The sequence below is a fragment of the Lacerta agilis genome, chromosome 18 (assembly GCF_009819535.1).
Source record: "Lacerta agilis isolate rLacAgi1 chromosome 18, rLacAgi1.pri, whole genome shotgun sequence".
Taxonomy (NCBI): domain Eukaryota; kingdom Metazoa; phylum Chordata; class Lepidosauria; order Squamata; family Lacertidae; genus Lacerta; species Lacerta agilis.
Window position 1 is genome coordinate 6,580,567 of NC_046329.1, and position 19,766 is coordinate 6,600,332.

The window sequence follows — 19,766 nt, forward strand, 5'->3', positions numbered from 1 at the left end:
CCTCCGGAGGCGGGCTGCCTTTCCTGCCTCTTGATAAGCGCAGGCGGCTGCCTGTTTCTCTCACCCTCTCTCTTTTTTTTAATTATTATTTAGGCTCCTCCCTTTCCTCGCCCACCTCTCTCGCCCGCCCCTCTCAGAGCGGGCCCCGCCCTCCGCCTGCCTCGGTGCCTGTCAGGGGAGAGGGAGTCGGCCCGGCTTTGGCCTGGCCTAGTCCGGCCTCTTCCTCCTCCTCCTCCTCCTCCTCCTCCTGCTTCGCTCGTCTTCCGCGAGCGGGACGGAAACCGGGGAGGGACCCGCCGAGGGTGCGAGGGAGAAGAAGGAGAAGAAGAAGAAGAAGCGAGCGGGAACGGCGTCGCCATGGGAACCCGCGACGACGAGTACGACTATCTATTCAAAGGTGAGAAGAGCGGGGGAAGGAGCGGATGACGATGGTGGGGGGGCGCCTGACAGGGAGTGTGGCGGAGAAGCCCCGCCCCTACCCGGAGGAGGAGGGGCTTGGTCCCGCGTTCGAAAGGGGAGGAGCTTGCCTCTGGTTGCAAAGGGGAGGGGTTAGCCCAGGGTTCCAAAGGGGAGGAGCTTGCCCAGGGTTCCTAAGGGGAGGGGTTAGCCCAGGGTTCCAAAGGGGAGGAGCTTGTCTCAGGTTCCAAAGGGGAGGAGCTTGCCCAGGGTTCCAAAGGGGAGGGGTTAGCCCAGGGTTCCAAAGGGGAGGAGCTTGTCTCGGGATCCAAAGGAGAGGAGTTTGCCTCCTCGAAGCAGAGGGACGGCCTTGGGGGGCTCCGAGGTGTGTGTGTTTCCCCCCCCCCCCAAGGAGGTAGGGGGCACTTAGCAAAGGAAGCTGCTTGGTTGATTGATTGGTTTAGTTTATTTAGCTGTGCCCAAAGCGGATTACAACAAACATCTGCTTATCAAAATGTAAAACAGCTGTTGGGGGGAGGGGCTGTTTACAAGACGTCCCAAGGGGGGCAGAAATCAACAACTGGGTAAACGTGGGGGGAAATCACCATCGCCACCGAAACAACAACAACAGCGCCTAGACCAGTGTTTCCCAAGCTTGGGTCTTCTGTTTTGGGACTACAACTCCCATCATCCCTAGCTAGCAAGACCGGCGGTCAGGGATGATGGGAATTGTAGGCTGAAAAAAAAAAACAGCAGGAGACCCAAGTTTGGGAAAACACTGGTCTAGACTCAAATGCATAGTACGTAGCAGGGGAAAGTTGTTGGACTCCCAACTCCCAGCAGCTCCCGGGCCCATCCAACTGCCCAGTGGTGATGGGAGTTGTAAAGTTACAGGTGGGTAGCCGTGTTGGTCTGCCATAGTCAAAACAAAATCAAAAATTATTTCCAGTAGCACCTTAGAGACCAACTGAGTTTGTTCTTGGTATGAGCTTTCGTGTGCATGCACACTGTGTGCATGCACACGAAAGCTCATACCAAGAACAAACTCAGTTGGTCTCTAAGGTGCTACTGGAATGAATTTGGGAGTTGTAAAGGTAAAGGTAAAGGGACCCCTGCGGTTGCGGCGCTCATCTTGCTTTATTGGCCGAGGGAGCCGGAGTACAGCTTCCGGGTCATGTGGCCAGCATGACTAAGCCGCTTCTGGCGAACCAGAGCAGCGCATTTACCTTCCCGCCAGAGTGGTACCCCCTGCAAGGAGGTGAGGAGCCAAGGTGTGCAAGAACCTTTAAAGACTTTTGAAATTGCCCAACCCGTTTCACCAAAGACCACCCAAAAAAAGCACCATTCATATGTCACAGAAAGAGGCGGTCCACAGCAGAAATTTGAGTGTGGCTTGTCTGCTGTCTTGTCAAGATAATGCTTGCTGATTGAATTACCTGGCCAGCCTGGCCATCCCTTTTGAGGTGGTAGATCCCTTAGTTCTCGAATCCAGGTCACAGGCCTAACCTATTCATGCACAAAATATAAGTGCATATTTTGTTCTGTGTGCTAAAATAAAGTGTAATTTTCTCAGGGAATATTTCCTAAATTCTGACGGGTTTTCTGTGGAGTGTGTGTCTGCTGTGTGTGTGCATCCTAAAATTTTGTAACACCCTCATAGCATCCTGGAGGATCTGTAAAGCCCTGCCGGAGGGGATTTTTTTTGGTCTTGGGAAGTGGAAGGAAGGCTTGAAAATTGGGGACTGTAAACTGAAGGAGGGGGCTGAAAGGACCATTGAAACTGCACATGTGTGTTGAAATGGGTAGGGTTTTGATGTGGGTTTCTCTGTTGTTTTCCCTGTTTATTTTTCACCTTTCTGTACTGCGGGACCCCAAGGTAGCTGCCAGCAATACGTGTTGTGGTTGGAGATGCTCGCTGCATATGCATATCCACACCTTTCTAGGGAGCATGGGAGTCTCTGGTGTGTGTGTGTGTGTGTGTGTGTGTGTGTGAGTGTGTGAGTGTGACTGAAAGCAAGAAGGCCTTAGGGGATGTGTTAGCAACTGGCAGGGTGGCTGGCAACCAGTGCTGTCAAGTATCCCGGTTTCCCCGGGATTCTCCCTTATTTCAAGCAGTTTCCCGCTGCTCTCCCTTATTTTTTATTTCCCTTAAAATTCCCATTTTTAATGGAAGCAGCTTCTCCCCTGCTGGCCAGGGAATGGGTTGGAAGACCTCGCCTACTTGGAGAGAAAAGCCTCAGCCCTCAAAGCAAGTGGGAGCCATTTCCCGTGCTTACAGGGGGGTGTATTCCTCCCCCTGCATCAGCCCCTATCCATTGCCGCCGAGCCCCTCAGCCGGCCAATAGGGTTAGCTGGTGGGCGGAGCCTGGCTGCCTTTGCTTCTGGCTCTGCCCACCACTGACATGTGACTGTCCCCGGGATAGGTGAGACTGCGGATCCCTTATTTTCAAATCCGAAACTTGACAGCAATGCTGGCAACTGGTGGGGTCTTATGGAGAAGAAAAGTGGGGTGGGAGTGAGGAGCAGGTGGTGGCCGGTGGTCTGGATTTGCAGAGCAGCTTTAAGGCTTATGGACAGCCTAAACAAGAAGAGAAGGGGCTTAGTGATGCTGTGGTATTTAGAGTTAAAGGGCGCATCAGGGTGTGTTCAGGGCTGGGGGTGCTCTGGTGGAAGTTGCAGATGCTAATGCCCAGACAAACAGATTTAGGTCTTGAGACAGTGCAGTGTGGTATTGGCAGATGGATGGGCTGGGACTCATTGGTTCACTGAGAGGGAAAGAATCGGCATAAACATGATAGAGAGTGTTTAGGGACTGGTTTGTTTGGTGTGCTGGGTGGCTTTAAGTACTTTCACTTTATCCTAATGGCTCAGGGGAGGTTGTAACACTGAACAACATGGAGAGTTTCCAGTTCTGCAGATCTAAATTCAGTCTAGATCACTCGCCAACTCTCTTAGTTTAACCAAAGAGACTAACTCCCGTCTTCTGTAATCTGTTCATATTTTCCTAGTCTTCTCTATTGCAGTGTACGCACACCCACCTCGAGTGTAGTTGTTGCATATAGACATTTTTGTTATGCTCTGGGTGTCTCCTTTGGGCTCTGTCTGGATCAATATCCAGCAACTTGTGTCATGTGCTATTTACAGTAGTGTTTAGCTGTGCATCAGATGCTTCTGTTTTTTGGTTCAGCCTTCCTAAAAAAAAAATTAATGATCTGGCAGTAGAGAACTGGGGTCAGTGAATGGGTGATTGGGAGGGAAGAGAAAGAGCAGCTAAAGGACAAAGCCGTTATTTGCAAAGACACCGTTTTGGGGTTTGCAGGATCCAGGGCTGGCAGCCCTCGGCAGCAGAGATTGTCCAATCAGCAGTTGAGCAGTAATTGGCGTCATTAACCTGCAAGCAACTGACATCTGTGACCTAAGAATCAATCAGTTTTGGGATGTTTGGCGGTTCCCGTGAAAGTGGTACATAAGCTGTGGAAAGGTTACGGAGCGGTGATGCTGTCCTGTCCCAACAATGCCATGTTTGTTGCTTGCTCCTTGGAATTTTGGTGTACTTTTTAAAAAGCCGAAGAGTCACTGCAAAAACCAGTTATTTCTTTGGGGAGGAAAAAAATCTCTGCGATGCTGTTCCTGCAGTTAGTATTAAACCTAGGTTTCTAAGCATGTTTGCCAAGTCATTCTTGCCTGTAAAATGGGTGTAACGGTGACCAATTGCAAAGTAAAAAAATGGTAAAGCAGTTCACAGACTAAGTGATGTACCTGTATATAATTGCCTTGCTGACATAAAGTTACACGCACCTGTGCTTCTTGGAAGTAAACAAACCTTCCACAGGTAAGAATTGCTGGGCTGTGGCTAGAAGGCAATGTTCTAGTCCGATTTCCTTAGCAGAAGGCAGGGTCTTTCAAATAATGCCTTATGGATTAACCCTACCACATACAGAGTCTCTGAGCATATTGCTGTGGACCAAGGTGTGTGTACAAGGTAGGTCTAGGTGTAATAGACCAAAGGATAAGGTGAGAGTAAAACCGAAGTCTGGGGCCTTCGTAAACCGATTAAGGTACAGTTATACTACTTGCCAGTCCTGCTGGAAAATTCCCCAATCCAAATATTATGTCAGGGTTTCCTTTGTTTTCCTTGCCCACACACTAGTTTCCGGTGGCGATGGGAGGGGCAAACTTTTGATATCAGGGGCTATTTTAGATGAGCAGCTCACCGCAAGAAAGAGAGGGGTAATGAAGGAACAGCGGCTTATTATGTTGCATCTCAAGCCCTATATTGCACAATCTCCCCATTCTATTCCATATCTCTATCCAGCCAGAGCCAATTTGAATGTAAAGGCCTTGCTTGCTTCCGAAAGGCACCTGGGGTGCTCATAAGAACAGCCCTACTGTGTCAGATCAAAGGTCCATCTACAGGTGAAACTCGAAAAATTAGAATATCGTGGAAAAGTCCATTTATGTAAGCAATTGTTTTCATTAGCTACTGGAGTTTAATATATGAGATAGGCTCATGACATGCAAAGCGAGATACGTCAAGCCTTTGCTTGTTCTAATTGTGATGATTATGGCGCGCAGCTGAAGAAAACCCCAAAGTTGAAATTGTTAATTTGGGGTTCTCATCAGCTGTACGCCATAATCATCACAATTATAACAAATAAAGGCTTGACATATCTCGCTTTGCATTTCATGAGTCTATCTCACATATTAGTTTCACCTTTTAAGTTGAATTACTGAAAGAAACGAACCTTTCCACGATATTCTAATTTTTTGAGTTTCACCTGTAGTTCAGCAATGCCTCCCCTGGGAAGTCCACAAGCGGGGCATGAGGGCAATCGCCTTCTCCTGCTGCTGCTCCCGAGCGTTGAAATTCAGAGGCATGCCACTTTTGATCCTGGAGGGGGGTCATGTAGCCATCTGGACAAACATCCCCAATTTGTCCCATTCCCTCCCCCCAAATTTTGTCTGATCCCCTTGTGGGAACTTGTGGAAGCCAGTTCAAAGTTTAACCATGTTATACGTGCTTGTGTGAATCTCTCGCCGTTCTTCTTCATTAGGTTGGGTTGTTTTTATGAGAGGGAGACAAACTTCCGCCTATCTGCTTTCTCCCCAACACACTGCATAATTTTATGCACCTCTCTCATAGCCCCCCCTCCCCTTCATCTGTTTTTAAATAGAACAGAAAGCTTCCCAAAAACCAACTCCAGTGATTCAGCCCTTCGGCCCTAACGAATAATTTGCTTGACCTTTTTGCACAATTGTCCCTCTCCCGGCATCCTCCTGCTTGTTGGCCCTGGTGATTCTGATGTGGGAGGAACAATGCCCATGTACAAAGGAAGACTTCTGATTGAATGGTTTGAAGCAGTTTTGCTAAGTGAATTTGTGGTGCATTGTTGAGTGACCGCCTGCCCCCTCGGCTGCCCTGATGCATTCAGCGCCTGGTGAGGAGCTGTGCTTAACTTCAGGGAGTCCCGGAGTAAGCCGATCAGTAGCTTCACCTACAGGTGTCCGGCAAGAGCATCTCTGAGGACCCAGGCTGGGCTTTGGGAGATGGGGAGGAAAGGGTTTTCCAGGGAACACTTGGAAGAAGCCGAAGCAGGAAATGGCGGGGATGGGTGTTGGTTTGGGCAGTGTGAGGAGAAGGGTGATGCAAACGGCTGGAAGAGAGGTACTCAGCAGTAGAAATGATAGGAACTCAGGACCACCTTTTTGGCAAACTTCCCTTAGCCTTAGTCTTATGTATATTCCCAACATGGGCACTGTCGTCACGCCCGCTAGTGCTTTTTTATTTTATTTGTTTTAACCTGTACGATTTTACTTCCAATTGTTTTAACTGTATCTGTTGTATTCTCTGCATAATCGTGTCAGCCTACTGCCTGGTCTTTTACTACCGGTATGTGCTATGGCCATAGGGCTAACGCAATAAATAAATAGATTGATTGATTGATAGGAACAGGAACTGAGTGGCCCTCGCAAGAAGCTGAAAGTTCTGGGGGCCAGCTCTTGGCTCCGGAGTTGTCATTAGGCTGCAGCCTGCGTCACTCCAGGCTGCCCTGCGAGGTCACATCCAGGTACTGCTGTGTTTTTGTGGGGTTTTTTGTAGGGGAACAGTTAAGACTAGAGGCGCCAGATCGCGAGGGCGATGTTACATGCGTGAGCATTGCACCTTCCTTCCCTGAGCTGGGCACAAGCTTCCCGGGCTTTGGGAAGGAGGCGCCAAGAGAACATTTAGGGAACTAGCCTAGTCTCCCTAGTTCACTGACTACATACCACTGGTTTTGCAGCACTTTTGGGGGGGTTACTCAAGGGTACACAGTAGCTTCACCTTTCTCCCCCCCCCCAAAAAAATGTTAAAAGTGTGGCACTACTTACTGTAATAATTTCATGGTGAGTACTGGCACCATGGGGAGGGGGGGAGCAATGGCCGTTTGCTGTTCCTTATAATTTCCATATTTAGTTTCGTACAGTGGTGCCTCGCAAGACGAAATTAATTCGTTCTGCGAGTGCTGTCGTATAGCGAAAATTTCGTCTTGCGAAGCACGGACGGGGGAAGCGCTGTTTGACAAAAAAAATAATTTTTTTCGTCTTGCGAGTCGCGCCCATAGGAAAATTCGTCTTGCGAGTCACCCTTTCGCTAGCGAATGCCTTTCGTCTACCGAGTTTTTCGTCTAGCGAGGTACCACTGTATCTTTATTAAGGCTTTTATTGTCATTAATTTTTAAATCTAACTGTGTGCGTGTATTTGTTCTAGTTTTGTTTTCACATGAGCTTAAAGCTGAAATAAAGGGATTGATTGGCCGTTTGCCGTGGGGAGAGAGCACCATTCTCTGCAATACATTGCCTTGCCTACCATCACCCTGCCCTCTGTTTATAAATCCCGGCATGACAAATGAATGCTGACAGCGCTGTGTTGTGTTTTCTCTTTTCTTTCCTCCCCAGTTGTGCTGATTGGAGACTCCGGGGTGGGGAAGAGTAATCTCCTGTCCCGCTTCACGCGCAATGAGTTCAACCTGGAGAGCAAAAGCACTATCGGCGTGGAGTTTGCCACCAGGAGCATCCAGGTGGATGGCAAGACGATAAAGGCACAGATCTGGGACACGGCTGGCCAGGAGCGATATCGTGCCATCACCTCCGCGTAAGCCTCAAAAGCTGCTCTGATTCATGGATTGATTATTTAATTTGATATGTTAAAAAAAATACCTTGGTTCTCAAATGCCTTGGAACCCGAACATTGCAAACCCGGAAGTAAGTGTTCTGGTTTGCGATCTTTTTTCGGAAGCCGAACATGCTCTGTTTTGAGTGTTACTCTTTCAGTTTGGGTGCCACACTTCCGTATTGAGTGTTACGCTGACGATTTCAGTTGTTACGTTACCAATTTGAGTGCCACACTTCCGTTTTGAGTGTTACGCTGAGGTCTGTCTTGTTTTTGCTATTTATTTTGAGTTTTTGCGGCTTTTTTTGTTTTGTTTTTGTGACTGTGTGGAACCCAGTTCAGCTACTGATTGATTGATTGTATGACTGCAGTACATTGTTTATTGCTTTCATGGATCAGTGGTCTTGCTAGATAGTAAAATTCATGTTAAATTGCTGTTTTATGGTTGTTTTTAAAAAGTCTGGAACGGATTAATCCGTTCTGCATTGCTTTCTATGGGAAAGTGCGCCTTTCGTTTTGAAACGCTTTGGTTTTGGAATGGACTTCCGGAACGGATTAAGTTTGAGAACCAAGGTACCACTGAATCTCTTAAGTGGTATACAAAACACTGAAGCAGCAACAGACAACATTACAAAAAAAAACCCACATACATGTAAAAATGTTACATTAATGCAAAGTTACTAATATCTATAAATCAACATCAGTCCATTTTCCTCCTGACACACACTTCCTCTCAGCCTCCGGGTTTTCGCCCAGGGTCCAGGCAAACTCTCTGTTCACCCACAAAAGATTTGCAACGAAAAGAGTTCCCAGAAAGAGCGAACATCACCTTAGTCTCTCTCTTTAGACTTGCTTTTTATGGACAGGCCCAAGGTAGACGGCACTTCCTCAGGCTGCCCGCAGCTGTGTCCCATTGAGCTGCCCTCTCCACACCCAGTACAGCAGGTTTGTTGAGTTTCCCAGGGGGTCCTAAGGATGAGGCGAGGGGCCCTTTCCACTCACAGCGATTGATTTTCTAGAGAGTTGTCAAGTGTCTTCTGAGACTTGCAAAGCGTGCTGGACCTCCGTCTTCTTCAGCCTACAAGGCATTGCTTATGCAAGAACACATGCTTGGGATCACTGAATGCAGATTAGCCAACTCTCACATCCTGGCTATGCAATCTTCTTCTGAAATTTGATTTCTTAAAAGTGCCTTGCTAAATGCTTTTATGTGCCCTCCCATAGCTTGACTAGCAAGCTGAGATCATTATGCAGACGTAGATGGCATAGATAGGGTTGCTGCGCAGAACTCCTGGAAAGAGCACTGACTTTAATATCCTTTCACTTCAACCTTAAATACATGATCTTGGAGGTAATCGTGGAAGGGGGTGTTTTTGTGAAGTTTTTGTGCAAGGTGTAGGTGTTTTTTAAAAAGAAAAGAAAAGAAACGTGAGTTGTGCAAGTAAACAACTGCTCAAACGCTGCTTTAAAAAAATCCATTATGCAGTTGAATAAACATGAGGTATCATAATAAATTTGCTTAATTTAATACCCGGTGTTAGTTTCTTTTAAAAGCAAAAATTGTTTGCTTACTTGCGTGAGTTGCTGTTCTGATGCCTTGTACCCCTCCTCCCAGGGGTCCATCAGCAAAGTGTTAATTATTCTGAACTTTACACTGTCCTTTGCGAAAGGATGGAAGAAAAACCTGGCTTATACAGTGGTGCCCCGCTAGACGAATGCCTCACAAGACGAAAAACTCGCTAGACGAAGGCATTCGTCTAGCGGAAGGCTGCCCCGCAAGACGTATGTAACCCGAGGTACACCTGTATAAACATAATCCGCTTTTCCATCCAGTTTGTCAGTGTCCTTCAGCAACCTCTGTGTCCAGAGACTCTTCCGCAGGCTGAGTAACACCTGTCTAAATTACTCTTTCAGCTATTACCGTGGTGCCGTGGGAGCACTCCTGGTTTACGACATCGCAAAACACTTGACATACGAGAACGTGGAGCGTTGGCTGAAGGAGCTCCGGGATCATGCAGATAACAACATCGTCATCATGCTGGTGGGCAACAAGAGCGATCTGCGTCACCTGAGGGCTGTGCCTACAGACGAGGCCCGCGCTTTTGCAGGTTGGGTTGTTACAAACTCTGGATGTTGATGCTCTTTAGCTGCCTGGCTCTCATGGCAGCATTCATTGGCCATGCACTGGCGGAGGAAGCCGCTTGGCCACCCGGAGCGGCAAACCCGAGGGCACCCGGGGGGCGGGGTGTCGCTCTGTAGCGCGCATGTGCAGCATCGCTATGTATGACGCATGCGTAGCTATGCTGCGCATGTGCGCTACGGAGCAGAGGCGAGGGGCGGGCCAGGGAGGGTTGTCAGCGGCCCTCCCGCCCCTCCCCTCCACCCACAGCCCAAGTGGGGAAATAGCTGAAAAAAGCGCCAAGCAGGTCTCCACCCCCATCATTCAGCCCGGACACTGAGATCCAGCGCCGAGGGCCTTCTGGCGGTTCCCTCACTGCGAGAAGCAAAGCTACAGGGAACCAGGCAGAGGGCCTTCTCGGTGGTGGCGCCCGCCCTGTGGAACGCCCTCCCATCAGAGGCCAAAGAGATAAACAACTACATTCAGAAAATACCTGAAGGCAGCCCTTTTCAGGGAAGTTTTTAATGTGTAATATTTTTGTATCTGATTTTTGTTGGAAGCCACCCAGAGTGGCTGGGGAAATCCAGCCAGATGGGTGGGGTACAAATAATAAATATTATTACTATTATTATTAGCTGTCGGCGCGTGCTTTGCTTCGTTTCCTTCCCTCTCGGGCCGCGAGCGGAGGGGAGGGGCAGGAGGGGACGCTTCTCTTGGGCCGCTGACACCCCTCCCTGGCCCTCCCCTTGCCTCTGCCCGCAGCCCAAGCAGCAGGAAGCAAAGCGTGCGCCAATGGCTAACCTGCTCGCCGCGCGCTTTGCTATTTCCGGCTCAGGCGGAGGCGAGGGGCAGGCCAGGGAGGGGCGTCAGCAGCCCAAGAGAAGCTTCCCCTGCCGCCCCTCCCCTCCGCCCGCAGCCCGAGTGGGGGAAAAGCGCTGAGCAGGTTAGCCGCCGGCACACACTATGCTTCATTTACTTCCCCTCCCTGGCCCGCCCCTCGCCTCCGCTGGAAATACTGAGCAGGTTTGTGAGCCCCGCCGCCAAGCTCTTTTTACCGGGCGGCCACGGGGCTCGGCTTGGGTGTCGCCCCCCTTCCAGAGCGAAACCGGGGGGCTAAATTGGCGCTCTCAACACCCCCCACCTTGCTACGCCGCTGTGGCTATGCTCCCTTTTAAGTGCCGAGGGGGTTTGCAAATTGGCCACCTGGAAGAGGAAGAAAAACGACGGCACAAAAGTTTCTCCGTGGCGTAAAGCTTCCGAGAGGCTGTGATTTTACGAAGCAGCAGTGGTGTGCTTGGTGCAATGAAGTCGGGTCCTTGGCTGAAAGAAGCCTCCAGCAGAGAATCTCAGGTTAAGAGGTTTTGAAAAGGCTTAGGTAGAGGCAGTGTGGTGATCATCACAAAAATATTTAATATAAATGTAGTTCTTTTTTTAAAAAAAAATATTGCTCAGAGTACGAACATTACTTTGGTTACTCTTATAAGAGCCTGTGGGACTCACTGGTTGTAGTGTTGGACTTGGATCAAGGAGACTTGGGATTTAATGTCCGATCAGCTGTGAAATTCAAATGTGAAATTGGAGTGAGAGTAAACTGACTCACTCTCATTTTGATGCGAGGATAAAATTGTATGTGTCTGAGTATAGGGTGGGGGAATGCACAAGGGCACACCAAACTCGGAGGAAGGATAACTTAAAACTAGGGATTTCATTTAATAATAATGGTAAGCCAGTATTCACACACACACACACACAACCCCCCCCCCCCATTTTACAAATTTGGGAATGCAGACAACTGACGCTGAGAAACGAGGTTGCTGAAGGTTTCAAATTAGATCATGACTGGTACTTCTGGTTCATAACTTGTGACTCTAAAATATCTGCCTTATTTATGCTAGTTTGCAAATCTGAATTGTTTTCACAGCCAAGATTGGCTACTGGGTGCATTACTGAACTGTGGTTAATCTAAAAGAAAAATGGAAGCTTCTGAACTTTTTGCTGTGCTGTAATAGGAGACGGGGACCGGGGTAACTTTTCATAGAATTGTAGGGTGGGAAGGGACCCCAAGGGTCGTTAGCCCAACCCTCCGCAATGCAGGAATCATAGCCTCATAATGTGATTAGGCGTGCTAACTAAGGCAACATTTCTCCTAGTCTCAAGAATTCAGTTATCTAATCTGCTTTTGAATTCTTTAAGGGGTGGGAGGAAAACGATCTTTCTTCCCGTTGCTTGACTTTGAGGAGAATGCCGTCTGTACATGAAAATAACTGCAGTGATTTCCTCCCCTGCCCTTGCAGAAAAAAACAACCTGTCGTTCATTGAAACCTCAGCACTCGACTCAACAAATGTCGAAGAAGCCTTCAAGAACATCCTTACTGGTAAGGATTTCCGTTTAGATTATCTTTCCTGATTTGTAAAGGGCATATGGGGCAATGGACACCAGATTTTCGGCACCCTGAAACGATGTCTCCTGGGTCCTCTAGCCCCCCCTTCGCTGCACCTGTGTCGGAAGCTGTGAGCTTCTGTCTGATCTTGTCTGGCTGGTGGTGCTGAGTCTTTCAGCAGTGTCTTGCTCCGCTCCCTCGCCTGGAGACAATTCCTGTGATAAGGAGGAGGAGGAGGAGGAGGAGGAGGAGTCCGTTTGCAAAAGGGGCTCGGGTTCCCTATAGCTTCGTGAGCTTTCTTCCCTTGAAGAGCAGCTCTCCCTGCCCTGCTCCTGAGCAGGGCTCCCTCTCTCCCTCTCCTCGTGAGTAGCTGGGCTACTCCTGACAGGTTGTTCTTGTTTTTATTTTGATCGTGTATTTTGTGTTTTTTATATCGCGGTTTTATGGTGTGAACTGCCCCGAGACCTGCGGGTATAGGGCAAGTATACAAATTTAATAATGATCATGGGTCATACCACCAGTCTTGCTGCTGCAAGTGGAGCAGTGCCTCCGCCAGGTGTACTTGGGGCAATCCCTGTAACATGTGAGAATTGCAAAGGTAAGTGGGTCTGGATCTGGTCTGTGACTGGCTGGGTGACCGCTTAAAACCCTACATGTGTGTCACCTTGGGTTCCATGGTGGGAGAAAGGTGGACTACAGATATAACAAAATGTATAATAAATACAGCCACGTGTGCCCTGTGTGGTTGCTTCCTTGGTGTGGGTCCACAGTCAAGAAAAAGGGAGGAAAGTGGCTTCCACTGCAAGGGCACAGAGTATACGGACTGAATGCATTCGGCTCCCATTATTTCCTCAAGCTGCTCAGTGCAGAGGGCTGTAGGCAAGACATGCGTTTGGTTCGTTCTATGGACTAAACCATAGAATTTCAAGGTGCGTTGCATGGAATTCTCTTGCTCCTTAGTAATGGCAAGGAAGCTTGACAGGATCACGGCCCCGCAATGCGCAGCAGCTGGGAATGGCAGTGAGTCGGCAAGGCAAAAGTCCCATGTCACCGAGCTGAGCTTTCATGTGTCGGGTGACCGGTTTGCAGACATGCAAGACCCAAACGGCTCTTCGCTGCGGGGAGTGGCTTCTTCCCCTCCGGAGAAAACGTGTGCTTGTATCTGAGCCCCCTCTCTGGTCTCCTTTTCGTAGAGATCTACCGCATTGTGTCGCAGAAGCAGATTGCGGACCGGTCCGCCCACGACGAGTCTCCCGGCAACAACGTGGTGGACATCAGCGTGCCCCCCACCACCGACGGACAGAAATCCAACAAACTCCAGTGTTGCCAGAACCTGTGACCTCCCCGGGGCTGCCACCTGCCCCTCCCTTGGCCTGTGCTTCAGAGGGAAAACCCGTGTGCACCTTCTCCTCACAGCAACTCCATTCAGTGACACTCTCTCTCTCTCTCTCTCTCTCTCTCTCTCTCTCTCTCTCTCTCTCTCTCCCCCTCCTTCCCCTTCCACCTTAGAGGATTCCTCTTAGGGCTTACATTCCCTTTCCTCCAAATCCTTTTGAATGTGATTTATTTGGGGGTTTTTAAATAGAAGCATTTAGCAGACAGATGGGTTTGTGTGTTTGTGTGTGTGAAAGAGAGACGGAACATCTATCAGAGGTCAGTTGCCCCGAGACACTTGTTAAACTTCTTTTTTGTTTGGTTTTTTTGTGTGCATGTGTGAGAGCGGGAAGGATGCAGAGGTTGTTGTTGCTGTTGTTGTTCTAATAGAAGAAATCGCTGCACTTGGGGGAGCACGAGGAGTGTTGCTCTTTTGTTTCCTCTCAGGCCATTCTCCAGGCACAAGAGAAATTCTAAACTAAGAAAACACTCACTTTGGGCTTGTCGGAAACGGTGGCGGTGGTCTTATCCTTTGTTCGTGCACACGCAGCAAGTCCGTTGAAGATAACCTTTCCCCCCCGTTGCTTGTTCTTTGTCCTTTGCCTTCCCGTTTTAACGCTGAGTTGGCCTGGCTGTGTAGTTTTCACTGCTTTCTGCCCTGGGAAGTCTTTTCTTCTCAATACATATATATATATTTTCCAATTCAGTTTGGGAACAATGAAGTATGTCTGTGCGCCGCATTCCTCGCCCCCCAAGCTGCCAGCACGGCTGTGTGCAGGCTATATGAAGTGGCTTCTAATAGTGATTTATTTCTGGCTTTATGTTAATCAGTCTAATGTACAATGAAGTGCCGGCCTAATGGCTTTATTAGAGCCTTTTTTGTGATCTGTAGAAATCACACATCTTCACTCGTACCTGGAATCCTTCTTTCTCAACTTTATCCGAGATTCTATCTCTGCATGTTGCGCTCTCTCTCTCTATCTCTCTTTTTCTCTCTCTCCCAATCCCCACCCGAGCTTTCTCTTCTTCTGATTCTCTGCTCCTTCCGCTCCATGCACAAAAAAAACACACCCTGGTGTGAGTGTGAAGCAATATTTTTCATGCTATGTACATAACTCGCACTGTTAAGGTTATTTTGAATGGTTAGTTGTAGACAACCAGATACTTGATAGCTCCTCCTTTTTGTAATACTTGAGCATAACCATAGCATCTTGGGTTTTTTTTTCCTTATCTCTTGGTGGTTCACTTGCTTTCAGTTCAGACCTCCATGCACTGCAGCCCCCCCACCCTGCCCCAAATGCTGCCGCCTCCCTTCTCTCGTCCTGCTCCCTCGAGGTTTGAATGTTTCTGTTTTTGTAAAACGATTACACTCCACTGGCAGGGCTAAACACCACCCAAACTTAAGAAAGTTAGCTGGGAGAGAATTTGACTCCCTGAAACCACCCTGTGCTAGCTTGAGAAGGCCTCATCGGCCGTTGCTTTCCTCACCTTCCAACTGTTCTTGTGCTGTTGGGGTTTCTGGGGTTTCTGAAGCAAGGGCAAATGTTGCATTGAAGGGTGGGGCCACCAAATAGCTTATTGGCCATCTTTCAGCAACCGTGCAGTGATTGTGAAATATCCTGGATCCTGCCCAGTCCGTTAGGTGGAGATGGGTGTTGCCTGCCATCGCCGCGGCTTTCCCAATTGGGTTAAAAACGCTTTAGCGGCCAATCTCTTAACTCCTTGCATAGATTCTCATAGGCAGCAAGGCCTTTCAGTTGGCTGAACGAGTTAAAGACAACAGCTCTGTCTAGCGGGGAGCCTTTCATCCACTCGAGAGCATTCCTTGGCGCCCGTGCGAGGGGGAACGAAACTGATGGCTTGCTGCTGACTGAGCTCAGACAAAGAGGTGATCTCTCCCTGGGATTTGTGACCAGTCTTGAGGATGCGACTGCTGAGTCGCAATGTACAGGGCATTCTCAGGGGAGCCCTGACTGCTTCCTTTTGTTTTCTGTGGGTGTAGAATCTTAAAATGACCCAAGAGTGGATTCTGGAAGGAGGGCAGGTGGTTCACTGCTAGATCCAGCCTGTTGGCTATTTGGTTTTTCCATCCCAGGTGTCAAAAACGCTGATGCTGATCATGGGCTGGGGATTGTGTGGCCCGTTGCTTTTGATAAAACTAGTGTGGATCTGAGTTTGCTCTGGCCTTCGTGGTCATCTCTATGGAGATGTCTCCTGGGGGCAGGCCTCCCCTGCTGCATGAGATGCGTCCAGCTTGCAAAAAAGGGGGGGCCAAGGGCCCTTGCTATTGTCTCAGCACTTTCTCCCTATGTCTCCACCATGAGGTGAGGGGTTTGCCCTTGGTGCAAACACAGGCGAATTTGTGCAGCTTAGGAAGCTACACTGTCACAGATGAAGGGAATTGGCGTTTCTGGTTAGATGTAACCTCATGCCCACCCACGCCTTAAGAGAACAGGCATCCGCAGTGGCTTTTGATAGGACTTCCCAGGTTAAAAATCAGAGTTACGGTTTAGCCTCTCCCAGATAGGCTACAAAACATGGGTGGTTTCTCTTGATTTCTTGAGAGTTCCTGTTGAAGGAAGACAGAGGCACTCTGTGTGGGATTAAAGTGTTCACGTTGATTAGGCACCGAGCTCCAGTTCAAACTGAATTTTGGTGGGGAAAAGATCACAACTGACCCACGTAAGTCGTTTGACTGCTGGGCTTTCGGAGAGCACCACACTGTTGAGGAACGATTCCAGGATGCTCTAGAGCTACCTGCTTGCCCATCACTTGTTGCTGAACTGCAACTCCTTGTCAGGCCCGACGAGCATGGATCGTTGTAGCTCAGCAACATCTGCCTGGTCAAAGCTTTCTCACACCTGCTGTAATAGAAGCTGTGGGCACCCCTTCATTTTTTTAGGGATCTGGAATTGTGTTACGTAGTGTTGGGAGAGAAGGGAAGAGGGTGGGAGGAGCCAGCGCTACATGCTCAATTATTTTTAAAAACGGCAATTCATTTGCAGCATGTCTCGCGTCCGTGAGCAGCAGAAGGCTTTGAGGACCTCAATGCACCTCTCTGTCTTCACATGGGGCGCTCCCTGCCACGGACTCTTTTCTTGAGAGACACCTGCCAACTCTCTGCGGCCTACCGTACTGTCGCTCTCCTTGGTGGTGGAGTCTGCAGGCCTAGAGAAGTGAAAGGTGATTCGGCGGCCTTCTCCCTCCGCACAGACAGAGGATAGAGGTTAGAGGCTATAGTCAAACAGCTAAGCAGCCAAGCTGTGTGGAAGGATGGTCTCCCTATTTCTGCATTGTGCTTCTTTCAAAGCTCGCTTGAGGTGGGAGAAAGGGTCTCTCTACACTCTCCTCTCCCTGCTCCATTTTCTCTTGTGCGGAGCAATCCTTTCCACTCCAGCATGTCATGGTTTCTCTGCGGGACTAGGGCCAATTGAACTATTAGTGGTGCTCGGAAACCACTCCCCGTTTGAGGTATATGCCAAGGCTCGTAGGGTGGTTAGCAAGATCTCTCTGACAATACTCTTTGGGGTGGGGGGAGCACCATGAAGAGGCCAGTGCAAGTGTCTTTTGCTTAGGGAATACCACCAAAAGTCTTGGAATAGGTGGCAGGATACTGGCAAGAATTCTAGAAAGGTTTCTGAAGCTTGCTCTCACAAGTAAACCCTTTAGATGGCCTTGGACTATACCCTTGGCTTGGGAGGGAAGGAGGAAACGGGCGAGGTTCCTTTCATTTGCTTCCTGGTGACTCTCCTGTTTAAAAAGTGCAATTCCCTTTGTAAATACTCATTTGATTATTATTTTTTTGTGCATGGTTATTATGTATTGTGGATATATAAAGATTGCCAAACCAAATGATGCATCTGGGTTTGTTTTGTTTGTTTTTAACACTGAATCGGAGCCTGGCACAGAGTTAAAAGGAACAGAATCCGGCTTCCTGGAAATCTTTGTCTTGCTTGCTTTTTTTGGGGGGGGGGAATCAAGATTCTAGTCCTCATGGCAAGGAAGATACTTTTGAAAGTATGTGCATACAGACCGGTGAGAAGCCATAGTGGCAGCTGGATAAGTCTTTCAGTGTCTGGAAAGGACGCTAGTGCCCTTTCCAGCCTTACTTGCCTGCCTGCATGGAATTCTGGTAACCTGCCAACTACCAAGCAAGTTGTGAAAGTCTTGGACTGTACTCGTAGATTGAGCTCCCAGGAACAGGAAAGGCAATAGCGAAAATGCTGTATCATTTGACAGCATTGTCCCCCACTCGGCTGGAAACCAAGGTAGAGATCTACACAAATTTTCTAAAACCTGGTGCTTGTGGAATAACATTATCTTTTCCCTCTGTCACAATGATTCTCAGCTGCACAACTGCCCCCTTTTTTTGCATACCCATTCCCTTGATGTGAACATAGCCTTGATTCTGGCTTTTGATACGGCTCTTCGAGCTTTCTGAGCTCTGTTGACAGGCTCTCTTAGAGAAAGGGAGAATGAAAGAGAGAAAGAGAGAATGAAAGAATTCAGCTGTGTTTACAACAGGACTTTTAGTGCATGGTGCGATGCGACCTCTCTGTCGCTGTGCTGCAAACTTAAAGAGAGCCATTTACCAAGTTCCTATGCTCGTGGTTAATAAAGTTAGTCTGTTTTCTTTGCAAAGCATCATCACATTAAACCCCCCCCCCCACAAAAGCCTGAACCTGGCACCAGCTATTCTGCTCTGTTTAAAAGTCTCCTAATTTGGATATTCCCCAGGATCTAGGAAAGGCTGCAATACCATGTATATGTACCTGAGATCTTTTAAGCCCCATTGAACACAGTGGAATGTAGTGTGATCCTATATGTTTATTTGGAAGCATGATTACGGAGGGGGCAATAAAGAAATAACAAAGAAATTGAATGAGTGGGCACCTTATTATTTCAGTTATTTTTTTACTTGTCCCATAAAGAGAATCATAGGTAAAGGGTAAAGGGACCCCTGACTATTAGGTCCAGTCGCGGACGACTCTGGGGTTGCGGCGCTCATCTCGCTTTACTGGCCGAGGGAGCCGGCGTACAGCTTCCGGCTCATGTGGCCAGCATGACAAAGCCGCTTCTGGCGAACCAGAGCAGCGCACGGAAACGCCGTTTACCTTCCCGCCGGAGCGGTACCTATTTATCTACTTGCACTTTGACATGCTTTCGAACTGCTAGGTGGGCAGGAGCAGGGACCGAGCAACGGGAGCTCACCCCGTCATTGCGGGGATTCGAACCGCCGACCTTCTGCCGCACGCTGAACCGAATGAGTTACCGTGGGATGTCGTAAACATCGATAGTATATACAGGTAACTCGTGACTTAAGCGTGTTCAACGTGTGCATTTAGCTCTATGCATTTGGCAAAATAAATGAATAGACTGGGTGGAAAGGGGCTGGGCAGCCAGAAGAAAACCAAAAAGTTTGGCAATCCCACCCATCACAAGCTGGCTCACTTGGCCCCACCACCAACCTCACCTTATGTATCTCCAATTGCAAGCAGGCGTATAAGCTACTTCTTCTGCTCCTCTCACTCCAGTCCTCTCCTGGTCCTGGGAGACAGTGGGGCAGGAGGAGGAGGTGTGGAGGCCCTTTGCTCTCCACCAGCCTGAACTATCTATGCCGTCTCCAGCACCTGTTCCTCACTCCAGTCCTGCAGCTTCTCCTGCCTCTTGACTATCCTCTCCCAGCTGCTGCAGGCTCCCCCAGATCACGGATCCCTTCTTCCAAGTCAGCCTCCAAACCCGTTTCTCCTGGTGCCCACTCCTCAGTGTACAGCCAGCCCCCGACAGGAAATGGGACCGTGGACCTCCCTCCCTCTTATTGACACATCCATGTTGCAGCACTGAGTAGTCCAGGATGGATTGCCACCTCCACGGTTTGGGTCGGCTATCCGCGCCTCAGAAGTCTGACATTCTGGTTACACGTTTATCGGGCATATTTAAAAATACCACCAATTAAAAAACAGCACATAACAATGTCTTCTGCGTAGTGGAATGGTTGGAAGGGGATGTGGCGATCGGCTGACTAATGCTGGAAGCAGGAAGACTTGCTTATCTGCTATTTATTCAGAGCAGTGTTCCCCTAACGTGGGTCTCCAGCTACAACTCCCATCATCCTTAGCTTGCAGGACTAGTGGTTAGAGATGATGAGAACTGTGGTCCCAAAACAGCTGGAGACCCTTTGGGGAACCCTGATTTAGAGCATTTGTGCCTTGCTTGTTAGCCAAAAAAGGCTCCCAGAGTATCTGAAGAAGTGTGCATGCACACGAAAGCTCATACCAAGAACAAACTTAGTTGGTCTCGATAAGGTGCTACTGGAAGGAATTTTTTATTTTGTTTTGACTATGGC

The 19,766-nt window shown here is 48.8% G+C and overlaps 1 protein-coding gene across 1 annotated transcript; it reads left to right on the forward strand.

The window, feature by feature from the left end:
• The first annotated feature begins 263 nt into the window (after window positions 1-263).
• RAB11B (RAB11B, member RAS oncogene family) lies at window positions 264-14,479 on the forward strand. Its single transcript, XM_033136511.1, has 5 exons — window positions 264-397; window positions 7,333-7,528; window positions 9,461-9,654; window positions 11,960-12,040; window positions 13,240-14,479. Exons 1-5 carry the CDS (start codon window positions 358-360, stop codon window positions 13,383-13,385), a joined length of 657 nt encoding a protein of 218 aa, XP_032992402.1. The 5' UTR covers window positions 264-357; the 3' UTR covers window positions 13,386-14,479.
• Window positions 14,480-19,766: the final 5,287 nt, after the last annotated feature.